General features: G+C 49.2%; 1 protein-coding gene across 1 annotated transcript in view; it reads left to right on the top strand.

Annotated features, from left to right (window-relative positions):
- The window catches only part of CASZ1 (castor zinc finger 1), a 69,656-nt gene that overhangs the window by 31,326 nt on the left and 12,007 nt on the right, over window positions 1-26,323 (top strand). The window contains exons 3-13 of the mRNA XM_072354351.1: window positions 1,586-2,426; window positions 4,415-4,483; window positions 8,672-8,762; window positions 10,726-10,890; window positions 13,333-13,505; window positions 14,246-15,114; window positions 16,436-16,577; window positions 17,616-17,679; window positions 20,180-20,340; window positions 23,298-23,420; window positions 25,146-25,481. Of these exons, the coding sequence (XP_072210452.1) occupies window positions 1,586-2,426; window positions 4,415-4,483; window positions 8,672-8,762; window positions 10,726-10,890; window positions 13,333-13,505; window positions 14,246-15,114; window positions 16,436-16,577; window positions 17,616-17,679; window positions 20,180-20,340; window positions 23,298-23,420; window positions 25,146-25,481 (3,034 nt within the window). The remainder of the gene's footprint in view (window positions 1-1,585; window positions 2,427-4,414; window positions 4,484-8,671; window positions 8,763-10,725; window positions 10,891-13,332; window positions 13,506-14,245; window positions 15,115-16,435; window positions 16,578-17,615; window positions 17,680-20,179; window positions 20,341-23,297; window positions 23,421-25,145; window positions 25,482-26,323) is intronic.

Raw genomic sequence — 26,323 nt, forward strand, 5'->3', positions numbered from 1 at the left:
GCTGCTTGCAGGCTGCAGCCGTGTTCTTCGTGCGGCCTTTCTCACGTACCCAGGGAGCTGGTGCAGCAGCAGTTCTGCTCTGTGAGCTCAGCTGTGTCGAGCAGTATTGACACAGGAATGTGATCTTCACAGACATGCACATTTCAGTGCCTGTTCAAGGCAGTCTCTTCTTCCTCATAGTCCTGTGGAAGCAGATTGGTGCAAGCTGATGGCTGCTAAATTGCGAAATTGCTCATTGACTGGCACTTGTGCGTGCAGAAGTGCTTGTGTAAATGCATGCCCAGGTGCGTGGCATTGCAGGCTATCAGCTCCCCACTGCATAGGTCTGTTTTCATGCTTTGGGGCTGTTAACAACTTTTGTGTCTCAATGCCTTCTTTACCAAGGCTGTACTGTCTGGGTCTGAGCTTTGCACCCAGTGCACAGACCCTCTCTCTACCTGCTGCCAGTGCTCCTGTAGTAGCCTGCCTACCCCAGAGCTCATGTGAGAGAGTGGAAAGGATGATGGGGGAGGTCTGAAGGATTGCTGCACACAGTAAATCTTTACTCTGCAGGAGAAAGCAAGAGAGAGAGGAGGAGGAGGAGGAGGAGAAACGCTGTGTCAGACTGAAGCCCAAATGAGTCCAAGCTGCTGCCTCAGAACAATCTGTATTTCCTCTTTCTACTGATATTGGGTGACCTCCAGATGTGTGTTCTTTCCCACCTAGTGGCCAGACCTCCTCTCTCCGAAGCACACGTGGGGAGCTCATCTGTCCTTAGACCAAATGCTGATGGAGGGTGCTGCATCCATTTGGCACCTGAGCAGGCTTTCCCCTTTCCTTGTACTGGGAGCTGTTCTTGGTTGCTCAGGGTGAAAACAGTAGGTTTCCACTGTCCTCACTGAACTGCTGTCCCTTGGTGCGTGGTCAGGAGGAACTCCCCGATCATTGGGAGAAAGCTGGCTGAAGAGAACTGCCAGGGGAGGGAAGGACTGCAGCGACCACAGGAACCATCCTGTCTTTGTCTTGCCTTCTCCACTCCTTCCCCCCTCTCTTTCCCACAAGCTGCTCAGACACGCAGCCCTACCTTCGTTCATCCCCACCTCTGCTGCCTGCCTTCCCCACACAGCACAGCCCCGCTCTGCACTCTCCCCCTGCACCCATTCGGTCACCAGCTCTGCAGCCCGTCCCCCGTGGGTCGGTGGGTGCACACACACACACTCACACAAGGACAGAACCGCATAAACCTCAGCATATTGGCATTGGTCTCACTTCCAGTAAAATTACTTTTTCTTCATATTAGGCCAAGGCGAGAGTGCAGAGACATTTATGAAACTTTGTTTAATGTACTGAAAAGCCATCGGCTAGAACATTTAGGAAATTGATTTTCCTGGCATTGATGAACTCTTTTTATTTTACCCCAGTATTAATTACTTTTTTTTTTTTTAAACAAATTAATTTAAGAGTCGTAAAACCTAACAAGTGAGCCAAACGTCAGTAGATCATGCTCCCCTCTCCTCCTAACCCCCCTCCTTGCTGCCGGTGCTGGTATGGGAGGAGAAGAAAAATCAGGCCCTTGGCGTGACTCTCTCCTTCTGGTTCTCTGCAGGGGAAGCTTCGTCGCTGCGGGATTACGCCGCCACCACCATGAATGAATTCCTGGGCATGTTTGGCTACGATGACCAGAACATGCGGGATGAGCTGGCCCGCAAGATCAGCTTCGACAAGCTGAACGCTGCTACCTCAGAGGCCACCGCGGCTGCAGCCTCTCTCCCCGGCGAGGATGCCATGAGCAAGCGAGCTCGGTTCTCCAAGTACGAGGAGTACATCCGCAAGCTCAAGGCTGGAGAGCAGCTCTCCTGGCCCATGCACTTGGCCAAATCTGAGGAGCTGGGCTCCAAGCTGGGCAAAGATGCTTCCTCGGTGCTGGCACAGCCCATTCGGCTGCCAGGTCCAGACGCCTCCATGCTGACGGAGACCAAAGCCACCATCCTGCCGCTGCCCTCTCCCAGCAGTTCCCAGATGCAGGGCCTGATGTCACGGGCCTCCAAATATGACTTCTTCATTCAGAAGCTGAAGACGGGTGAGAGCATCAGGCCACAGAACGGCAACACTTACAAGAAGGCCTCCAAGTATGACCTAGAAAACGTCAAGTACTTGCACCTTTTCAAGCCTGGGGAAGGCAGCCCAGACATGGGAGGAGCCATCGCCTTCAAGACAGGCAAGGTGGGCCGGCCTTCCAAGTACGATGTGAGGAACATTCAGAAACTCACTCAGGTGAAAGCTCCAACACCCAGCCTGGCCCCTGCTCCTCTCGCCAGCACCCCCAGCAGCGCTCCCATGGCTGGGCCCGAGCAGGCTGTCTCCTTGCCATTCAACACTCCTGAGTACCTGAAGTCGACTTTCTCCAAGACAGACTCCATCACAACTGGAACAGTCTCTACAGTGAAGTAAGTGCCCTCCCGCTGTTCTTAGCTTCGTGTGGGTCGGTAGCAAATCATAGTCTGTGTGCTGATAAATGCTGCACAGTTAATGAGTTGTTTCTCTTTGCTCTCTGTCTGCTCCTCTGTCACACTCTCCATCTCTCTTTGTCTTACTTGTGCTGAGGATGTGGCCTGCCCTCAGCAGTCACAGCCATGAATCCAGAGCCCGCTAGCTCCTGGGCTCGAATGCTGAAAGGAGAGATAAGGGGACGTGGTGCTGTCAGCGCTGTGAGGTCAAGATCGTAACTGCTTCCTTCCCTCTTCCTCCAGTGCCCCAGGCAGCCAGCCGTGCTCTGAGAAACTGATTCTTGCTTCCATTTAACTCAGTGGCAAAACTCTGCCAGGTGGTACAGAGGGGGCCTTTGTATGTCCTAGAACATCCCCAACATTTCTCTGCCTAATTCCCATTGATTTTATAGGAACTAGGCACACGTGTGCTTTTATAGGACTGGGCCTGTGTCTTCTCAGTGTGCTTGTTCCTTACATACATGGATGTGATTCAGTTACCCTGCAGACCGGGCAAACTCATTAGCCCAAATCCCACTAATGACCTCTTACACATTGCTGGCAATCTCTGCAGTGATGCCGCTGACTGAATGGAGATAGCCACCGGCCTTGCCAAGCTTTGTATTACTGTGTAGTTTGGCTTCACAAAGTGCTGGTAGCTGTAGAAAAGCTGCACACATACCCAAGGGGCACAGACACAACTGCACGGTGCCTGGATTGGAGATGGCTGTGTTTAAATGCAGTGGGGCAGTGAGAGTGCCAGGGCTGATCGGGGTCTTTCTGTTATGAAAATCTTTTGAAAAAGTCTCAAATTGCCCCCAAAAAACTTCTGATTTTACACACCACCGATTTACACACCTGGAGGGCAGAGCTGGTGATCCTGCCCTTGTGTGAGGGTTGGTTAAGGGTCAAGAAAGCAGAAAAGATTATTATCTGCCCCCCCTTATGAGAAGAACCTGGTATGTGCTCCAGAAGGCAGGCAGGCACGGCTATTACCAAAAAACAAGGCTGTAAATATTCCTGTAGGCACCGTGCCTTGTTGTGATGGGTGACGTGGCCAGGGGCTCCGTGCCTGCAGTCTCCTGAGCACTCAGCTGCACGGTTGCGGTGCATGGAGGCTGTGAGCCTCGGTCTGCCTGGGAATCCCAGTTTGATTTCCTTTCTCATGCTCACTTCCTGCTGCGTGCAGATGGGGTGTGCAGCACTGTGGTGATCGTGGTGACTCTCCTCCTGCCACGAGACTTCCTTGGCTGGGGTATGGTGGTTGGGCTGCAGGAGCAGTGAAGGGCAGCCAGGTCTTCAGCCTGGCTGTCTCCAGTCTCCTCATCTCACGTGGAGCTCAGAGGTGGCTCTGGTCCTTCTCCTCCAGGCTGCCTGCTAGAGACAGGCTTCTGTGGTTAAAGAAGGCAACCTGCTGGTTGTGCTAGCTGCTCTCTGGAACCTGGCATCCCATTCAGTCCCCACTGGGACCCAGTAACCTGGCAGGAATTATGCATGTCCACATATACCACAGGTTGAAACTCTCGACCATTCAATGCTGGGAGCTCATCTACCTGCACTGAGTGAACCCTGGGCAGAGGTGTCCTTGTTGAAATTGTGCTGATGGGTCAGTGTGTCTTAGGTGGGCTTAGCCTGCCCCTGCAACTCCTTTCCCTCTTGCAGAACTCACCGAGGATGTAATTTTTATCTGTTTCCAACTGGTGCCAAGTAACCCAAGCTCATGTGGCAATGGGCGTTCAATTGGCTGTTAGTGATAAATGGCTCTGCTGCCCCATCTGTGTAAATGTGGGCAGTGTTGTAAGGTGCATTGGGGAGGCCTTTGTCTTCATGTGGCCATCCCCGGTTTGCAAATGGTGTGTGGTCACCTCCCTGCTGGTGTGTGGTGCTGTGCAGAGCGAGGAGCTGTGCCTGTCCCTGCTGCTGACTAGCTCTGTCCTGTTTCTCCCTAGGAATGGATTACCCACTGACAAACCGACCGTCAGCGAAGATGTAAATATTTACCAGAAGTATATTGCCAGGTAGGCAAAACTGTCTTCTTCCTTGGGGAGAAGGCTGGGAGAAAGAGGGAGGAGTGGGGCTGGGGCAGATGAGGTTTGTCCATCTGGCCCAAGCATTTAAAACCAGCCGTTGGCACTTCCATTTCCCTTTGGCATCTGCGCTCGCTCTGTTCCCCTGCTTAGGATAGCAGTAGCTGTGAGAGGTGTACAGGCATGCCAAGAGCGTGCTCAGCTCCCCGGAGCTGCTAGACTTGTGACAAATAGTGGAAAAATGTTTCACTGCAGAAGCCTGTGATGTAAATAGGAGCGCCGTGTCTCAGCTGTCACTCTGTGCCCAGTGCTGTGCCAGCTCCAGCTTTTTCCCCCCGCTGTGTCTGTGCCCACTGAAGGCAGGAGGACATCTCGCCCTGAGAGCCGAGGCTGGGAGGGATCCACAAGTGAATTGAGTTTGGGCAGGTCTCAGCACCAGTGCTGAGTGGGGAATGATCAGCAGCTCTGTTACTTACAGCCTCACTGGCTGTGTGCAGGCTGGGGCACCTCGGCTGAGCTCTGGCCAAGCAAGAATGAGCAGTGCTGAGGGGGAGCCCAGGCTGCAGCAGTGGCACAGAGTAATGCCATCAGAGCCAGAGGGACAAAGGAGATTATTGCAGAACACCTGCCTGCTTTGGAGCTCATCAGCCTCTGCTCCCAGCCCTTGAATACTCCCTCAGTGCTGTCAGGGACTTGAGAGCCCCTTATGTACAGAGCCACACCAGCAAGCACTTCTCTCTGCAGATAGAGCTGAAGGATTTGTTCCCACCAGCACATGAGGAACAGGAGGGGAGGGCAATGTGCGCTGTGCTTCCCCATCTTGCCCGAGTCTGCGGGGCCTCCAGGATGGAGCCAGCTGCTGGGGGGCTGCAGGAAGGGTTTGCACATGGGCAGAGCAGGAGGGTGGGAGCAAGTGATGCCCCTGGAGCCCTTTTGCCCACATGCCTTCTGTAGGAGAAGAGGGGCAGGAGGCCACCAGCTCCTCTGGTGCACATAGCAGCTCACCGCTGCCTGGGAGGGCACAGGAAGGAAAGGCAGGCTTTGGGCCCGTGGCTGCACGGCGCAGAAGGAGCAGCGCTCCGTTATTGCTGAGACTGCTGGGTTTCGCTCAGTGCGGATGCTGCTCTGTGTCCCCAGCTCCCCCCTCACACAGCCCCGCTCCAACCTCACACCGCATCCACTGTATCCACTCCGCCCCGTGCTGGGTGAGCCCCTTCCCCTGGGCAGGTAACCCAGCAGGCTGCTGAGACAGCGCAGGGACACCACATCCTGCTCACAGCCCCACAGGCCGCCCGCTGACAGCCCAGCCACATCCCTTCCATTTACACACAGCTCTAAAAACAGTTCTGAGCCTTAAAATGAGGGGGCAGAAAGGGGGGGGGGGGGGGGGAGAGACACAACACTGTATGTCTGCGTTGCATAATTAGCTTAATGAGTTTGCCAAAGCCATTGCCAAAAGCTGCCCAGGGATAATCCATTCTCTCACACAACAGAACAAAACCTCTTTACTGAGCTGGTTTGGGGTGGGTTCTTTTTATTTATTTACTTATTTATTTAGTTTCTCTATATTTATATTTAAAAAAAAAGAGACCACAGAAAAAAAATGATTATTATTATTATTGTTATTATTATTAGCGCCTCAGCAGATGGTGCTTCTGGCAGCACTTGCTTAAATATTTATTTCTGTGTGGGTTTCCTCCCCCCCTTGTAATTGGGGTGGGTTTTTTTTTCTTCCTTCTTTCACATCATCCTTACGGGGTAATGAGTCTGTAAACACTCACTGAGCACACCGAGTCCTTTACTTACTGTTTTTGTTATTATTTCTTTATCCTGGTTTCTCTTTCTAACTCCTGCCAGATCAAGGCTGCTTCTTTGGCCCAAAAGAATAAGCGCAGAGATTAAAGTGAGGGGAGGGAGGTGTGCTTGTGAAACCAATCTGTGCCTGTACGCACAGCCTGGGAGCTGGGATTTGCATGGCCCGAGTGTGCAGTCAGGTGTGTGTGTGCTCACGCCTGCTCGTGTGCATGGAGATGGTGCGGACAGCCGTGTAAATGAATCGAGGTGTTGATGCACCTCCGAGCGTGTGCGTGGAGATGGGCGTGCTTGTATGCGTGTAAGTGAGTGTGCGCTGGGTGAGCTTTCCTGTGATGAAAAAGCGAAACAGCTGCTGTGCTTTAAAAATTAATAGCTTTGAACTGTTTCAAGTGTCAGAAGAAACACAGGATAAAGGTAACCCTTTAGGAGCCTCACCCTGCAGGCTGAAGGAGCAGCCCGTCCCTTCTGAGCTGTGTGTGCTGCTTCCATCCTTCCCCCAGCACCCGGCATGCTCGGCTGCCTGCAGAGTTCTTTGGTGTCCGGCCCTTCTGCTGCAGCCGGCATCTCCTCTGCTTTTGCATCCTCACCCTCAGTGCTCTATTGGACAGCTGTCCCTGAGCTCTGCCTTTGCCAGGTGTCCCTCTGGCCTGCACACCCCATCTCACCAGCCCTGCTCAGCCCTTTGCTCTCCCCGTGCCATCCATGGCCTTTCCACCAGCCCCAGACCAGCAGGACCAGTTCCCCAGCACTGCTCCGTGCCCTCTGTTTGCGCAGCCAGCGTTGCTGTTTGCCTCGTGGGTTGTTTCTTCTCCGCTGCAGGGGTTTGTTCCAGTTTCTCAATCACCTGTTCTGACGTGATCCCGATTTCCTGCGGTATTTCTTCTCCCTCCCCAGGGAAGGGCATGTCTGCTCCTGGCATCTGTCCCTGTCTCCCTTTGTGAATGCCAAGGAAAAAAAGTAATTGAATTTTTTAGCAACATCTACCTTTTCTGTCAATTAAACCCCCTCTCTGTCTCCGGGAGGCCCCGCTGTCTCCGCAGTTGACCTCCTCTTCCTCACTGCACTCCAGAAATGCCTTATTTAGTACTGCTCTCCATCCCGGCTCCTTTTCCCGTCCTGCAGCTTAACATTACCTTGCATTTTGGTGCTCCGCCATCTCTCCTGCTCCTGCCCCTTCCTCTGCTGCGCCAGGACACCCTCACTCCTCCTTTATTCCTATTTCCCTGTTGCCCTTCCTTGTTTCTTTCCGATGCCCTTTATCATCCGCGCTCCTGGTGCGTTTAGCATGAAGTGACGGGAGGAACCTTTGAGCAGATGGCACTTTATCTCTGAATGTTTCCCCTCTGAGTCCCCTTCCCTCCCTGCTTTTCCCTTTCAAGCTCTTCAGCTCCTCCAGGTTCCCCGGGAATACGCACCACATCTCTGCACGGATCAGCCTGGCACCGCAGCATCCCCCTCTGCCAATCACTGATCCTTCTGTCAGCACACTCAGTGCACTGCCCAGTTCTATGCAGCTACTTTTTTCTCACCCTGTATGTCAGGAATTGTATGGATTTGCTGCATGGAAAGCAGCATGGGGTGGGTGGGTGCCCTACTGCTCTTAAGGGCAGGCTGAAAACCCTATGGCTTTGCCTTGCACTGTTTTGTTGTGAGCACATACTGCATCCACAAGGAAAATAACACCAGCAGTGCATGGGAAGAATCTGCACACAGGGTAGAGGCAGCTGCCTGCAGCGCTTCGCTCTGCTCCTGCTGACCCATCTCTCCTTGTCTTCCATTGCTCTCTCCATCACACTCAAAGCTCCCATATAGTCTTGCCACGATGTTGCATTGCCTTGGTGGCTTCCCCCCAGACTGCATCCTCCTCTGTTGTGTGACACCAAATGGAGACATAACTCGCACTAATGAATTTCTGAGCTGTCTGAGATCCTGGTAGACGTGTGTGACCGATGTTCATTTGTTTCCTCGTGGTGTGGGAGGTTTCTGAAACTCACTGCTGAGCTATCCAAACTCACTAATGAGAATTCCAGAATTGTGTGATATTTAATTCCTTTCTTTTCCACAAGTAAGCAACTTTGAGGTAATAGAGGTGAATTTCAAAGAAAAACGTATGCAGATTCAGGAGGTAAAGGCCCAGAAGGATCTTTCTCAGGAAACACCTGTTTAAATAGTCATATAAGGAAAGGAAGGTGGGAGGGATCGCTGTCCTCAGAGGCAATAAAGCAGGTGGGATTGGATGCCCTGGCCACATGGGATGAAGGCAGGAGTGGGACTCATCCTGTTTGTGCCTTGCTCACAGACGCTGCTCTCAGGACATTGTTTCATTCTCTGTTCCTTTCTCCTGTCCTCCTCTCATGCTCACAGGTTTTCTGGCAGCCAGCACTGTGGACACATACACTGTGCATACCAGTACCGAGAACATTACCACTGCCTTGACCCAGAGTGCAACTACCAGGTAAAGGCACTGCTGCCGGGTGGGAAGGGTCCTGCCTAGGGAAGGTGCCTGTCCTCTGTGCTGTCCTCCCACGTGTATGCACGTGCATCATCACTCCTCTGCTCTGAAAGGGGGGCAAGATACATTTTGAATGTGTTAGATTATTGATCAGCTCAAGCCAGTGGGAAGTACTCCACATTTACACCAATGAAAGCAGGAGGATAAATTCTGCCTTGTTACAAATTGTGGCTGGAAGCAGGGCGTGCTGTTCTGCTAGCCTGGCTCTTCCCCTCCTGTTGCCCAAGTGAGGCTGCAGCAGCAGTAGCTGCAACAAAACACCCAATAAGACCAGCAGCAGGCCGGCATCTGCGGGGAGAGCTGGGGGCAGGAGCATGTCCAATGCAGTAATTGCTGGGAGATCTGCCAGGGCAGCGACGTCAAAGCCAGCTGCATCACGTGCCGAGTGTTTACCCTCTTCCCAGGTCTGTGAGCTTGACTCTGCCATTTCTGTGGTCAGGCTGAGAGTGTGTAAGAGGGAATCCCAGAGTTCGCCTCTGCTGTGCATGAGACACAACTTCTGCCCTACCCGGGAGACCTTCTGGTCTCTTAGGACTGAGCCTGACCACAGCACGAGAAGCTGATCTGGCTCTGCTGAGCTTGCCTGTGGGTTTCTATTGATCAGAGGAGGGGACGCACACAGTGGTCCTCCTTGCCTGGCACTCAGTAATTGAGATGAGCCTGTCCCAGCTGTGACACAGATATCTGTGCACCAGGAAGAGAGAAACATAAAGAATGGAAAGACAGAAAAACCTATTATTGTGATTGGTCTCATGATTATTTCCTAAAGAGTCTGGGAGCTGCTTGCAAAGGAGCTGTCTGGTCTCGCAGGGAATAAGGATTTAGGCTGCTTTTTAAAATGCAAATTATTTTATGGCTGAGATATATTTTATAATAAGTAACGCTCTGTAATAAGTGGGCACAAATTAACGATGATTGGCAATAGCAATCCTGCATGTACACCCAGGGAAATCATACCTCCAGCCTCCAAGGGATTCCTGTTGAAATCTGTATCCATCTATTCCCATGCCAATACCAGCGAGATTGATCAGGATTGATATTATAGAAGGAAAGAGTGGAAGTGATGATCATTTGTTTCCTGTGAGGGAGACTAGAAAAGTTGTTAAACATTAGAATGCAGGGCTTTTCAATTACTCCTCAAAATAAATGGATATTGATTTCTTTTAAAAAAATCAGATTTACTTTCCCACCTTCTCTGTTAAATATTGATGTCTGTGGGAAATAGAAATGAAAAGCTTCATTTTAAATGCACTTATCCTGCTCTGAGAGCGGGGTATCCCCTCGTTACTCCAGGCAGGTAGGGGATGCAAGGGATCTTCTGGTGATCCAGATCTGGCTCTGAGCTCTGCTACCACCTTATCTGTCACTGGAAGAAAATCCTATGTCCTCATTCTCCTAGAACAGCCGTCCCACCTTGTCGGGGTGGCAGACAGCCGACACCAGGAAGGTGCTGTCAGAGAGTGTTTTTCCCAGTTTGTCGTCTGACATGAATGTGGCAGCCAGTGTCTCACCAACCAGTGCAGTGAGGGATCTGGGAGCTTGGATTGCTCTCTTGCAGGCTGTGTAGTTTGCTGGCGTGTTTTCTAACTATAGCAGTCCTCGAGATAGTAGCAGCTAAAATTATGTTAGAAGAATTGCGGTCTTAAAGCTGCAGGGAGCATATTCTGGGCATCACCCCAGTGTCATGTTTATGCTGCTTAAAGGTTTTCATGCGCATACACTTTCCCTTTATTGAGAAAATATGGACACACAGTTGGTCTCTAATTTGACTCTCTTGGGATGACTGCTGCTGAGCTTTAGACTCCCGATACCAGAAGTTTATTAACAACAACAAACCCTGCTCGCAGGATTACTCACCCACTCCCTTCACGTGTGTCTCACTCTGTCTGTCTCTGTATCTCTCCAGAGATTCACTAGTAAACAGGATGTGATTCGGCATTACAACATGCACAAGAAACGTGATAATTCCCTCCAGCACGGCTTCATGCGCTTCAGCCCCTTGGATGACTGCAGTGTGTACTATCACGGCTGCCACCTGAACGGGAAAAGCACACACTACCACTGCATGCAGGTAACGGCCGGACCGGGCACCGAGTGGTGGTGTATGAGATGAGTGGAGCCGTGTCCTTGCTGGGATGGACTGAGGGGCACCTTCACATTTGAACAGCCCAGCCTGTCTGCCAGAGAGCCAAGGAGCCTTAACTCTGAGCTCCTGTTTGCTTCTGATCCAGGCCCTTCTGCAAAGATCTCCTTGACCTCCCTGCCGGGTGAGGGGTTCTCTGGGTGTGGAAGCCTCGTGCATGCAGTAAGGCAAAGCAGGACTCCAGGTTGTCTTGGACTTCACTGGTTCAAAACAGTCTGTTCTCTGAGATTTGGGGACCTCTCTTGGCACTACTGTGCTGCCTCTACCAAACTGATCTGGAGCTCCCCTGAAATCAGGCTTTTCTATGGAACATTTGCCCTTTAACACTGGGTTCATTGCCTCCATAATCAATTTCTAAAGTCATAAAATTTTTATGTCACATATCTAGACTTAGCAGTCCTGGTTCCCCATCTCCTCTGCCAGTGGAACCGGAGTTAACATGTCTGTACTATCAGCTGGGAGCTCTAATTCAGGAGCCAACAGCGGTGTTCCCAGAGCTGGGGCTGCTGCCCAGGTGTGACCATGACCCCTCTGCTGTTTATCAGACATGCACAAGAAATTATTCAGGTCTTTCCCTGGTTGTGCCTCAGATGAGAGGGTTTGATACCTGCTTGTTTCATTAAGATCGTGGCCTAAATCATGTGCTGTAATTGCAAACAGAATAATCAAGCAGCCCTTGGTGAAACCTTTTTGACCCGTGTCTCCCTTCCTGCGCAATCCCCACAGTTTTAGACCACGGTTAAAGTCACAAGGCCTTAATCACATGCTTAAATGCTTTGCTGGGATAGACTTAAGCATATGTTTGACTTGAAGTCAGGTAAGCTTTCTGAAGTCAATGGGGCTTAAGCACATACTTAAACGTTAGGCATGCACTCAAGTACTGTCCTGAATAGGGGCTGGTTGAAGCACGTGCTTACAGGCTTTTGATAAATGGGGAACTTGGTGTGACTTTCTCTTGAGGACATTTTCTGTTATTCTTCCGTAATGTTCATCGCTCATTTTCTTCAATTGACCGGGATGAGACTTGTTTAATTTTCTAGAGTACAAGGAACGTTTCACAGCTTTAAGTCACTCTGGGTTTGAAGAGAGACCCTCTTTTACACAACTATATATGGGTAATTCCACGCCGTGCCCACTGTCTTCCAATGAAACAATGCCCATGTAAGCAGTGCCTTACAGGAAAGGTGTCTGAATATAAACCCTCAATTAAAGAAAATATTGCTTAAATGGCAGGATTTGTGCCATCCATCTCGTGGATGGTTTTTTTTTCTTTATGTCCATAATTGGTGTGGATAAAATTCAGTTAGTTGTTTATATAAACTGACATTTTTTTAGGCTTTAGCACCAAGAGCTGCATTGCAAATTATTCCTAAGGAGGTTTTTGTTTAATTCTTTTTTTTAATGCCGTGCGGGGTCTGTCTTTTTTCAAGGTGTCAGTGCAGAGAGAGAGAGGCTCTTTTATATTGGAAATAGCTGGAGATCCTTTTTTTCCTGGGTATTTGTCATGGGTTTTGTTATTGCCTGTTTGAATCAACCTGGGCTGAACTGAGAGGTGGTGTTTTCGTTCTCTTCACTTCTGAGATGGTGCAGGCATTGGCACACGTTGTGCTGGAGAAGAAAAGGGAAAAAAAAAAATCCTCCCTCCGCGGGGCTGAGGACGTTTTCAGATTCCAGTGTTTTTTTACTCAATATGGCAAAGCTGCCCGCTTTACCCAGCGGAAGGCAGGTTTTCAGCATTCCGTCCTCGTCACACCATTCCCATTTGCTGCCCGAGTTTAAAAGTGTAGAAGCAGAATAGAATTGTGGAAGCCTTGAACGGGCGGCAGGGAAAAGCAGCCACTGCCTTGCTAAGGTCAGCTGAACGTAGGGTTTGTGCCTTGCTCAAATGAAAGCCTTGTGCTGCGAGCTCAAAAGAGTGGCCTCATGTTGCACCACTCTGCCTTTTCCCCAGAGAGGAAGGAGGAAAGTTACTCATTCCCAGGAGATCCCAAATTCTTCCAATAGATGTAAGCCCCACTCCATCCCGTGTCGCTCCAAGATGACTAAAAGTAATGGTGTCTGTCAGCCTTCTAAGAGTGGGAACCCTGCTTGCTTTCCCCCCAAGCAGGCACAGTTATCTGAGTTTCTACCCCTTTGCATCCTTCTCTTTCTTGCTGTTTCATACACTGGGAGTTCTGTTTTTGTTCCTGACAATGTTTCAGCCTTTAGATTGGGAATTAAAGTGATGACTTAATGCTCCTAGGAGAAATGCCCAAATTGAACTGCTGAATGTATGTGTGCTGCTCATCTGTTTCTTATTGCTGATGTTAATAAGATCATGGTGGGACGTTAAAACACTGTGCTGATGGCTGCCTGTTTTGCCTGGGGTAGGTGGGCTGTAACAAGGTCTATACGAGCACCTCTGACGTGATGACCCACGAGAACTTTCACAAGAAGAACACGCAGCTCATCAACGACGGGTTTCAGCGGTTCCGTGCCACCGAGGACTGTGGCACTGTGGAATGCCAGTTCTACGGGCAGAAAACCACTCATTTTCACTGCAGGTGAGATAGCAGGGAAGGGCAGGGATCCTGCCTGAGAGGTGGAAGCAGATGGATGTTTGTCTCCTTCTGCCAGGAATGCAGAAGCGTACACGGGGACTCCATCTTCCCTGGTGTTTCCTTCTCAGTGCTGCTCTTGAGAGAGCTCATGCTCCAGGGCAGATGTGATTACCAGGATCTTAGCTTAGAACACGGGTGGTTTGTCTGTGGTTGATCTGAGGAAAGAAAGAAAACACATCCAGGAATCATCTGGGAAGGAGATCACAGTGCTCAATCCATGCCAGAGTTCAACTCAGGGGGACACTAATACACTGCTAATGGCACTTTCATGCTAGAGTTCTCTCCAGCCAGCTCATCCCTTTCAGAGCCAGACTCTGCCTTCTGTACACAAATGCTCTTCTATTGATTTCTCATGTTCTTAGGAAGAGTGGAAAAACATAGTTGGTACCTTAGTTCTCTTGAGCCGCTGTTTCGGTTGGCGCTTGCAGTGGTGGGTGCATCCCCATGTTATCCTGGCTGTTCCTCAGATGGGGCTGGCTGCCAGGCTGTCTGGCACAGCAGCATTTTTTGCTTGACTTGGTGTTGCAGGTTAACTTATGTAAAACTCTTCAGCCCCTTTGTAGCCAGGGCCACTGCCTCATACTGGCTGCAGTCCTTGTCCCAGAGCATTGCATGTGACAGCATTTGCACTGTGCTCCTGGCCCACACGGCCAACCACTCTCTCCTCCTCGATGCCCTTGCAGGCGACCCGGGTGCACCTTCACCTTCAAGAACAAGTGTGACATTGAGAAGCACAAGAGCTACCACATCAAAGATGATGCCTATGCCAAGGATGGCTTCAAGAAGTTCTACAAGTATGAAGAATGCAAGTATGAGGGCTGTGTCTACAGCAAGGCCACCAACCACTTCCACTGCATAAGGGCAGGCTGTGGCTTCACCTTCACCTCCACCAGCCAGATGACTTCCCACAAACGCAAGCATGAGCGGCGGCACATCCGCAGCTCAGGAGTGCTGGGCCTGCCTGCCTCTCTCCTGGGACCCAAGGATAATGAGCAAGAGGAGTCCAGTAATGACGACCTTATTGACTTCTCTGCAATGAGCTCAAAGAACTCCAGCCTGAGTGCCTCCCCCACCAGTCAGCAGTCTTCCGTTTCTCTCATAGTCCCAGCTGCACCCTCCTCCGGTGCTGAGCTTGCTTCCTCACAAGTCAGCAAGCCTGCCAACAGCATGACACCAGCCACCAAGATCTCCGGCCTGCTCTCCCAGGCTCTTCCCAGCAATATACCCTTGGCTCTGGCACTCTCCAACTCAGCACTTCCTGGAGCAGCTGGATCCTTCTTCCCCATCATCCCCAGCCGGGTCTCCACACCGCTCCCTGCCAGCTCCGCTAACCTGATGACTGCTGGTTCTTCTGGCGCCAATCCGACATCATCTGCTCCCACAGATTCCTCATCCCAGGCCATCTCAGGATCTGGTGAGCCTTCGGCTACTTCTTCTCCAGCTCCAGTGGCATCCATAATGGAAAGGATCTCTGCTAGCAAGGGCTTAATCTCCCCGATGATGGCCAGGCTGGCGGCGGCTGCACTCAAGCCCTCTGTGGCACTCGAAGCAGGTGAGTTGCCATCATCAGTTGTCCTAGCGGTGGGAGGAACAAGTGTGCCTGATGATCCGGAGAGGAGTGAATGAGGGGTCCCCTGGGACTGGGAAGGGAGTAATAAAGGAGCAGCTCTGGGAGAAGAAATTTTGTCATGTCCAGATAACCCTTGAATGGCGACTAACCCTTGGAGGAAGGGAACCCTCAAAGGCAATCTTGGCGTGCTTCCCCATGAAGCCTGGCTATCTGCATGGCCAAGCCAATGGGGCATGCTGCCCTCTAGGCCTAGGAGGCTGGGAGGCTCCCAGCAGAGCACCAGGTGCCCCCCACAGCCTCCTGCTGACCACCATCAACATTATGGGGTTGGGGGGGTCCTCCTGGCAGCACCCAGCACCATTGGTGAGCAGGACAAGGCGCTGCGCTGCCAGGGGAGGGGATGTGCGCCCTGCTTTTGAAATGATGATTTGAAAGATTGTTTCCTAAAGCAGAGAAAGGTCATTGAGGGAACTATTTTCCTTTCTTTTTTAATAAAATGCCACTTGCTGGCTGAGCAGCAGCTCGCTGTCAGCTGTACTGCCGGAGGGCAAATTAATATTTTAGTCACTTGGGGATTGTGGAAGAAAGCTCCGCAGACATGTTCCTGTCAGCAACTTTTTTTCCCTCCTTTTTTCTTTGCTCTTCTCCTGAATTTATTTTTTTTCCCCCTTTAATTTGTTCTCCACTTCTTTCTCCTCTCTTTTAATCTGCTATTTCCATGCCACAGGCCCAGTGCTGTGCCCCCCCAGCACCCCAAGCTGTGGGTCGGGCTTTGCCCGGTGGCTGTCGCCCCACTCGCCCGCCGGGCAGATGCTCCTGCTGGGAGGCATGATGGCGCCCGGCCGTCGCTACGGCAACGCTGGGACTGGGGCCGGGGCCGGGGCCTGGCCAGCAGTCGAAAGCTGCCACATTGCCTCAGCATTAACGGAGTCTTTAATAAACGCTTAAGAGGCAGCCCCGCAAATTAGTTATGACAGTTTGTGCAGAGAATCAGGTCTCCCCCACGCTCCTTCCGCCCTTCTCCTTTAAAGGGCCCATAGCCTGGACAACTTTGACATAATTTTGCAATAATTATCACTTGAAGAATTTCCACACTGGAGTGGACGTCAGAACCTATCATGTCAGCTCGGCAATAAACGCTGACCAGCAATCCCGGCACTTCCCTCCCCCCACTCTTTTTTTTCTGTGCTTTTTCCATTTGTGCAGTTCTGATGGAGATCTAACTTCTTTATTTGCTGCCCATCTCAGGCCTACTTCTTCCATCTCCATTTTCCCCTTCAATCTTGGTGTCTCTCTCCGGCAGGGAATGGACAAGCAGCAGCTCCTGGGCGGTTCAACCCGGTCCAGGTGAAGCAGGAGCCGGCGGAGGCCATGGGATCATCCTCTGCCACCGGGCAGGAGTCCTTGCAGGAGCACAGCTTGGACCTGAGCGTCAAGGACCACGGGTGAGTGATGTGCAGAGGCAGCATGGCGGGTTCTGTCCAGCATCCAAGCTCTGAGAATTTGCTGTACCTGCAACCCACACACAACGCTTTGCAGTGCTCAGGCTGCAGGAACTTTGGCACAGGTGCATCAGGGCAGTGAATTGGGTCTGCAAGGAGGACAGAACAGCTGGTAAACTGTGCTAGCCCACAGCTGTGGGCTTTGCCTCTCAAAGACTCCATCCCACTTGTCCAGAACCTCAGAACAGGAGAGTTTGGGGATTGTCCTGGCACAGGGCCCCCAGGGAAGTGGCAGTCACTGTCCCTGGTGGTGTTTAAGAACAGTGGAGATGGTGGCACTAAAGGACAGGGTTAGTGGGCTTGATGGGGATGGGTTCCCTGTTGGACTTGGTGATCCCAGTGGTCTTTTCCAACCTTAATGATTCTGTGTTTCTAAAACAGCACTGAAATTGATACTGGGGATAACCAAGCCTGCTCTGCTTTGCCCCTTGATGTGTTCCTTCTCCTACTCTATTTAAGCAAGCTTCAAATAAGGGCCCAAGCAATTGCAGTCAGCTGCAGCTGCTCCTGGTTACTCATCAGATGCTAGGGTTGCCTTTCTGCAAGTGCAGCTGTGTCTGTAAGGTGTGGGGCCTTACTTGCTCTGCTGCTGCAGCGAGGCTGTGCCTCTGTCAGTATGAGTCCTCAGTCAGCAGCCCCCCCTGGTTCTGCAGCACATCTGTGGAAGTTCTATCAGGACAAAGGAGTGAAGACATGGTGGGCTGTGAGTTAGCTGATAATAAAAGGTGATGGTGTGGATTCTGGGGGAGGTCTGCGTTGTTTAATAGGTGAAAGAGAAATTCAGTAAACTTGGAACCTCTGTGTCTCCATTTTGGCTATCTTGAGGAAGAGTTTGGCCTGCCCAAGGGAGGGTGGGCATCATTCTCTTCCTCTGGAAGCAGCAGGTGAGGAGTGAGGCAGTTTGAAGGGAGAAGGATTGATCTCAGTGCTCGCAGTCTCTGTGCACATCTTAACTAAACCCTGTTGGTTTGTGTGTTCCAGTAATGAATCAAATGGCCACACAGTCTCGGCAAATTCATCTCTTTTATCCTCGCTTATGAATAAGGTAAGAGCCATCCATCAAACGCCTTTCATTCCCCCCACCAAGAGAAATTAAAGCTGCGATGGCGGGGAGGGAGGGGGGAAGAGATGCGTTTGTTTTTTAATGTTTTGCCTCTAATAAGATGAGTTTGTACCATTTAAATTTTGAGACCATTTTTCATCGGGTATAATTTCAGAGCCACTGCTTACGAATTAATTTAATGAACTGGCTGAAGAAATATATTGCAGCCTCTGACACCTTTTTTTTCATCCTTTCGAGATGGAGGAGGGCTCTGAAAGATTTTTTTTCCCCCATTTTTATTCCCAGAACCTGGCAACTTCTCTCGCTCTCTATTTATAGTGACTCCTTTTTTGATGATTATTGTTTTTTTAAACTCAAAAACATTTTCTGCCACTGGGGGAGGGGAGAGAATAAGAAAAACAATTGTAAGTTTTGAGCCGAAATCATCAATTGCTGCCTTTCTGGGGTGAGTAATGGTGTCCAGCAGAGCCCACTTTACCATCTTCTAGGATATTTATTTTAAGTAACGCACGCTTTCTTTTTCCTTACTTTTTCCTTAAATTATACATCATCTCAAATATATATTTCCCTTTCACATGATAAATTCTACTGTACAAAGATGAATTTTCCTGTTGTATACAACTGCATTAGTGATCAGGGCCTCCTTTGAGCCTTGCCTTAATGTTCCACTGTGATAGGTTTTACAGGCGTAGCAATTGCCATCCCCTTGGCTGTGGGCACTGCGTGCATCGAGGCCATATAACCCTCAGGAGAGGGCAGAGTGACTTTGGCAGTCTCAGCTCCTTTCTCTCTTATTTCATCACGCATTTTCCCATGTTGTTTCATTTTACCTTCATCTTTACACCACTTTCCTTCACCAGGGTTCTGCTATGTTGGATTTCTGGTGGTCCCTTTTAAACTTAATTTCCTTCCTGTGTGCTGTCCTTTTAGTGATTCCAAATACGCAGTTCTTCCTCTAGTGAATATATGTATTCAGTACATCTGCTGTTGGGGATCCTGAGCAAAGGAAAATACTCCTCCAAAAGATATTTCACTTGAAATTCTGTGCTTAGAAATAAGCACTTGTTTGTGTCATAGCCCAGCACAAAGGTACGGCACAAAGGATTGCAGCACAACATAGGGATTATTTATGTTGTGCAGAATAAGGGCAGCATAGGTATACAACAGAGTTCTTCCTTTTTTAAAGGTGGGAATGGGATTAAAAGACGACATAAAGCAGCTGCTGGTTAGAAGGAGCCCATTCCAAGGCTGAGGATTGCAGACCCAAGCTGTGTGTGCTCAGGAACGCACCGTGCTTGCTGCACACAGTTTGGTAGAGGAAACCTTTCATTAATAGTCCAGGGAATAAACAACAACAACAAAAAAGACCTTTGCAGAAACGGAATGGCCAGCACCAAGAAAAAAAAGACAGGCTGAATACCTGCCTTCAGCCATAAAGAGCTGCAGTCTGCACAGAGCAGCAGGGGCTTTACCTTCAGGGGGCATTAAGGAGCCTCAAGCAGCCAGGGTTCCTGTAGCGTGCTGCAGTTTATTTAGGGGGGCTGTCAGGCTTAATTAACTGATATTTATAAAGGGCTTTGAGATCCTCGAGTGGGTGGAGTTCACAGTGCAAGTGCTGGGCCTAATCCTGGATTTTATTCACACTGTGAATTTCAGTGTTGTTACTGAAGGTAATTGAGAGAGTAACAAAGCAGGACCTGGCCTGGGGAACCGTGCATTCGTTAGGAAAGAACATTTTCTCTCCAGCACTCTGGAATAAATGTCCTCCTTCCATCCCACCCCTCCAAAGCTTCTCGGTGCAGGATCTGTTAGAAGCCTTCCACACAGGGTTATAGGTCTCTGTGCTGTGAATGAGGTATCCATTGAGCACAGAGAGTGAAACAGGTTCTTCAATGAAATCAGTAGGAATTTGCTGAGGACTTTTAGAGCCCAGATTTTTATTTCTTTTTTCCCCACAATTGAATGAGATTGTTTAAAAACGTTTATTTTCTTCCACGTGAATTTCTGATGGTTCCTTTCAATAAGGAGACATCCTTGCTGCTAGGATGAGATGATTCTGAATGAACGAGAGCCTATCATTTCTACCACTGGCTCTGCACCCTGAGCCCAGCATCTTATAGGAGCCGTGTTGGGTTATTACTGATTCAGACTGCACCAGCATCTGTGCACCTTTTCCATACTCAAACAGGGCCTGTCTCCCTCCACCTCAGTTCTGCAGTGTGTGGCACAGATGCTTCATTTCTTCACACAGGAGACATGAATACCAGATGGGCGCCATGCACTTTGTGACAGTTGGGTAGAGGATGCCCAATAGTGGAGTGTTATTAAGCTGTGCTGGTGAGTTGGGGCAGCCTGTACAGACTTCTTGTCTTCTCTCTTTGAAGGCACAGCTTTCCATGGGACTGTCCCGAGGCTGTTCAGACCAGCAGTGTCCGCAGCTGTGTGCTGGGTTTGACATGGTGTGTGTATGTTCTTGTTCCAGATGTCCAAGACTAGTGCCAGCCTTGGCAACCTGCTGAACATTAAGACAGAAGGAGATGGCAGCCAGGCTGGGGCTGGGGAGCCAACACAGTACTTGGGCAAGGCAGTGAAGGCGCTTGTCCAGGAGAAGCTCTCTGAGCCATGGAAGATGTACCTGCGCCGGTAAGGGGGGCCTGGGACTGGGAACAGAGGAAAAGGAAATGGTCTCCTTTGAAAAGCATCTGGCTCATTAGTCCACATTTGAATGCTGAGTAGGATTGGGGCAAAAGAGGGAGTCCAAGGAGCTATGGGAACTGCATGGTTTCTGCTGTTTTTCTTGCAGACAACAAGGCTTGAAAAGAAAATGGAACAGATACAAAACTCACCCACACACGGACACAGGCACATACATGCCCAGACAGACACGCGCTTTGAGCATACACAGATACACCCAGGCAGACACATATTGGTCGGTGCTCTGACACAGATAGTTGCTTGCAAATGCCTGTGGACACTTTGAAAATCACAGACTTTGATGGAAAGGACTAGAAGGTCCTCTGGTCTGTCTGCCCCTGGCCAGTGTGAGATCTTTCCCCGCAATCCACTCGCAGACATTTTGTCCAGCCTAGTTTTAATTATGCCAAGCTGCTCCCTTGTTTCTGGGAGCACTATTCTACCATGTAATGTATTTCTCTGTCAGGATCTTTTCTTTATGGTTTGCTGCCTGAATTTCCCTTTCCGTGATTTTGTTGCAGTTCTAGTTATATCCCCTTGAACTACAGCGGATAATTCTTTTCCACAATTGGAGTTCACCCCCTTCAGATAGACACAGACTTTTAGCATATCATTTAATGAAGCTTATTTACTTCCTTTAATCTGACTTTGTAAATTAGTCCCTTCAGCCCGCTGATCATGTTGTTGCTGTTGTCGTCTTTCTTGCTGTTCCCTCAGTGGGTGCAGAACTGGGCTGCCATTCCTCTATCAGCACACTAGACATGTAACAAGCTTCCTGCCCCATATATGCAGCTCAAAATTGTGCTACCTTGTTTGCATCTATATTATGTCATGTATATGTATCATGCTTACCATCGACTGCTAAACATGATTGCTGGTGAGGTTGTTCTTCTGAGTCCTCTATGTATAAAACACCCTCCTCACCCCCAGATGCATTAGCTGTTTTCTCCAAATATGACTGTCAGATCGGAACCTTCCCCTGTGTCTTGCAAGGCCTCCCTGTGTTATTTCTCTCCTCTAGCACTGGTGTTGCCAACTCCTCCCAGTTTAGTATCTTCTGTGAATTTCATTAGCGCACTGTTTACTCCTTCTCCTAGATTGCTAATGAAGATGTTAAATAAGCTCAGACCTAGCCAAAGTCATCCTTGCAGCGTTCACAAGATGCCTCCTCCCAGCTCGATGTGGTGCTGTTTGTCATTAGCCTTTGTTTACGGTCCTTCAGCCGGTTCTCAATCCGTGTGGTAGCTTTCCCATCCAAGCCAACTTGAATTAATTCTAAGCATATGCAAGACTGTATCAAAACGCTTTACTAAAATCCAAATATATTGCATCCCTTCATCCACTAATTTTGTAATTCTATCAAAAAAAGCAATTAAATTTGTCTAGTAAGATTTATTCTTTATAATCCCGATGCTGTTTATTGCTCATGGTTCCTTTATCCTCTAGATGTTTAATGATTTTCTCCTCCCTCTTAATATTTGTTCCATTACTTTACTGGAAGGAGAAGTTAAGACTAGAGGTACGATAATTGCCAAAGATCACTCGTCCTTTTCTCTTTTGAAAGAATCAGTGTCTAGATTGTAATATTTTTTGTTCCAGTTTTCTACTATCTCCCTCTTCTCCATGGCTTAAAAAATAACAAATAGTAATGCAATCAGTTTGCGAGTTAATTTCCATTGCACTTCAGGACATGTATCATCCAGACTGGCTGATTTGTACATATTTATATTTTCCAACCAGTCTCTTTATCTGCTTTTCTAGGAGGTCTTCATTTCAGCCCTAATTGTCTGCCTTGTCTTTAGTTTCCTTGTCCAAAGCATATTTTATAAGGCGTCTGTTTTCGACTCATCACCTCCCTGGCATATTTATCAGGCTTTTTTTTCTAAGTACAAAACCCCTCGACCTTGATAAAACAAGCCCTTTAGCTTGCAGTAACTTGGTTTCTTATCTCTTCTCTTATCTTACCTTTACTTTTCGCCATCTTCTCCCTGCAAGCCTTAACTGACTGCATGCGTTCAACATCCACTGGCCTTTTCATCTCCAGTACATGATATTGTTTTTTTCCTTCTTTCTCTACCTTCCGATTGTTAGGAGGTTCCCCCGGGACCATGCAGGCTGCTGTTTGTTTTTTGCTTTCCTGCTCATCAGAGAAACTGTAGTCTGTTGTACCTTAATTATGCAAGATTCCCCTGTTAAGTTTCAGATCCTTCCTGCCAGCATTTTTTACTTGATTTCTCCATTCTGAAGTTTCCTGAAATCACGTGTGTTCTGCTGCTGTCATCAAGTTTGGAGAATCTCAGCAGCGGATGAGCAGCAAACCTATGCTTGCTTGTTATTCTCCTCTTGACCAGTTCCTCTGAGATGGCTTTAGATGATGTACTTTAGATGCGTACTTAGGGACTGTATGATTCTTTATTAGGCTGTAATTGCTGTATAGGTGATGCTTTGTTTCTCCTGTTTCTCCCATCCATGTGATAGCCAGTTGTTGCCAGTGTGCTTGTTGGGTGGGAATGTGCCGGATCTCGGCTCCCTTGTTCGTTTCTGTTTGCTACTCCCAGTAAATTCAGGCAGATTTACTAACCTTTGATCTTCCCCCAGAGCTCTGACTTTTGCACACAGATGCTCCAGAACTCTGCTGGTTTGTCATCTTTTTATCAGATTTGTTCTGTATTTTGATCCTACTAAAAGTGAATGCGAGTTCCTCAGTCAAAAGCAATTGAGGGGAAGTTCTCCACGTTCAGACCTGTGTAACCAGCCATGATCAAGCAGCAACTCCAGTCTGTGCAGCAGGGACAGTGACATGAGAAGACAGGGTGCTATTAGAGCTGATAAACAAAAAGAAATGTTTCTTCCATGCCTGTTCCAACCTTCCTTCTGTAAAATACCTGCTTGTCTGCTTTGGCCAGGTTTGGTACCAAGGATTTCTGCGATGCACAGTGCGACTTTCTGCATAAGGTGCATTTCCACTGCGTCGTGGAGGAATGCGGTGCCCTCTTCAGCACTTTGGATGGAGCCATCAAGCACGCCAAGTGAGTAGGGGAGCTCTAGCTTTGGGAGACCACACGGCGCAGGAGAGGCCTCGCTGAGGGAACACTCCTCTGAGCAGTCCTGCAGCGGCTATTTGGGTGTCCAGTCACTTCCTGTGCAGATGTGTTCAGCTGATGTTTCTGCAGGACACAGTGTCCTATTTGAATCTGTTTCACAATAAACGTGCTCTGTTTGTGTAGTGGAAGTGCTAAGTCATGGCTTGCACCAGTCATTCAGCACCTGGTGGGAGGGCAGGGCCAACCCAGGGCAGCTCAGGTGCAAGCAGTGCACTGAGTGACCAGAAGGGGTGGAACTAGGATCCACTCTTTCCCAGCCCTCACTTAAGGGCTGGCTCTGGAGGTTAGGCTATCTTGCTGGGGATCCCTGCCTGCCTGAGGCCTTGCAAAGGTAGGACATTTTCTTCCTTCATTTCTGCATCCACGGCTGCAGCATTTGGGCTTGTCCTAGAATGAGAATCACCAAGGTTGGAAAAGACCTAAAAGATCTTCCAGTCCAACCGATCCTCATTTGCTGTAGTCTAAAACTTTACTACCTCACTATTATTGCTGTACTTTCCATCACATTTTAACATTACTGATGTCTTGTGCAGAGCTGGCAAGGTGAAGAAATGGGCGTTCGTGTTTTTTCTCTAGCCTGCTTGACAGTGTGTTCAAGGAGACCAGTATTTCTCAGTGCATGCAAGTACACCAGATGCAAAGAAAGTACAGGATGTGAGAGGGAAAGGAGCCTGTAAACCCCAACCATTGTGGCTGGTTGCAGTTGTGTTGCAGAGCAGACAGCTTCCCCTCACTGCAGTGTGGAAAGCATTTTATTTTCCTTGTCATGACAAATTTTCTTTAACAAGCCTTCCCTAACCCTTTATTTGTATGGTTTTAAGGTGCTGGCATCATGTAGGTAAGGCTCTTGAAAGGAAACAAAGCGTTCAGCTCAACAGTCAATTCTCCTGCTTGCCTTGCAGTGTTCTGTATTGTAAACTCTTACAGCATTTTGGAAAGCAGCAGGCAGCCCAGGCTTTGGTAGCCAGAGCTAGGTGTCATGGCCTGTCTTGTAACAGCAGCTGTGCAGCATGCTCAGCTCTGGGTGACTCTTGTGTGAAGAGTGAAGTTGAGATACGCTCCCATTGTCACAGTGAGGGAACTAACAGAGGAAGGCTGGGATGCTGCAGATTTTCTCCATAATTAATTTGTACAGGACGCAATCTGCAGTTTAATCCCATGGCACGTTCCTTTTAAAGGCTAAGGAAGATTAGCCTGAACAAAGCATAAGTGTGGCCCTCAGCAGCTGGCTGCATGACTGAGTCTGACAGGGTCTAAAGGGAAGGTGATGTGGTGAAGTTTAAGGCAGGAGGATGTTAGCACAGTTGGTCTCTGGAGTTGGATGTTTCCCTGTGTTTCACTACTTTTGTTTCTCAAAACAGATATGGGAAGTGACCCTCAGTTGTACTGACCTTGCTGGCTGCAGCCGTTCTTGCACTGCTCTGGGTTTAACAAGCTATTATACTTTGCTGACTCTACCCCCACCTAATGAATTCCCTTTTCCTCACAGATCTCCTCTGTGGCCCTACAGCTGTCCACACAATGGGCAGAGTCCCTTTTGGGGTTTCACTCAGCTAGTTTGCTTGTAGACTGCAGCCATGTTTTGTTGGTATTTCATTGTGTTATATGCAGTACTTGATGTTATGTCCAAATTACACTGTCTCTTTGCAGTTTTCACTTCAGAACTGAGGGAGGGGCTGTGAAAAGTAACTCCGAATCTCCCTTCTCAACTACTACTGACAGTAAGGCTTCACTGGGCCCTTCATCACCATCTGCTACGTCTGCCACCATGGCGAGCGCTCCGGCCCTTGATGTGCCCACTCCAAGCCCAGCAACTGTGCCCTCTGCCCCCACACTACTAGCTTGGAAGCAGCTGGCTTCAACCATACCCCAAATGCCTCAGATCCCAGCATCAGTGCCTAACCTGGCAACCTCACCCTTGGCTACGACTTCCCTGGAGAACGCCAAGCCTCAGGTCAAACCCGGATTTCTCCAGTTCCAGGAGAAGTAAGTTGTTGGAGATGCTGCTTGCCTCCCTTTGTCCTCTCCAACCTTGCAATCCTCTCTTTACTGCTCCTTAGAGTTGTATTCTACATCTGTATTTGCCCACTGAGATGCCTTCTGTCCAGCAGACAGTCCAGGCTTTATTTTGAAGAAAACTTGCTTCTATAAACTCTAGAACATACCCTCAGCTATGCTGGGGAAGAAAAACACAGGATTTTTTCTAGTACATCTGGGAGCACTTTTAGATAAGAGTTCTGAGAAATAAACTTGCTGACATATCACTGGAGCCTTTTTTTATACCTCGTGGGAGGTAAACAGAAATAAATGCTCTTTGCCATGTTCTTGATGCTAAAGGCAACAAAGGGAGTGCAGCATCTCCACAGCTGCAAGGTAACTAAGAGTGCGGTGCTGTGATGATGGTTCTGTTTCTGGCGTGCAGATAGACAGCAGGTAGGTGGGTTACAGAAGGACTCGGAGTTCACAGTCAGGTTGTGCATTGCAACTTTGTTGTTGAGGCTGATGGAGTATCCCACTCTGAGCCACACACTGACGCTGCTTTTAAAGAAGCGTATTAATAATTTTTCATGTCTCTGAATAAGTAACATTGTGCTCAGGATCCAAGACATCAGTGTTCAGCTACCTCCTATCTGACCTCTGTGTGCACAGTTCAAAAGCCAAGGAGTGGGCAGGGGGAGTCAGGTGCCAAAATTGAACGGGACTGCTGCAGATTTTGTCTTAACTGGGGCCATTCCTGGCATTTTCCATGTGACTGTGAGGTGTCTGAATCACCACTGAAGTTCGGATCCTGAAAGAAAGCTTTAAATTAGAAGTGTGGCCCTCAGAAA

This window comes from Excalfactoria chinensis, chromosome 20 (genome assembly GCF_039878825.1).
Source record: "Excalfactoria chinensis isolate bCotChi1 chromosome 20, bCotChi1.hap2, whole genome shotgun sequence".
In the NCBI taxonomy this organism is placed as follows: domain Eukaryota; kingdom Metazoa; phylum Chordata; class Aves; order Galliformes; family Phasianidae; genus Excalfactoria; species Excalfactoria chinensis.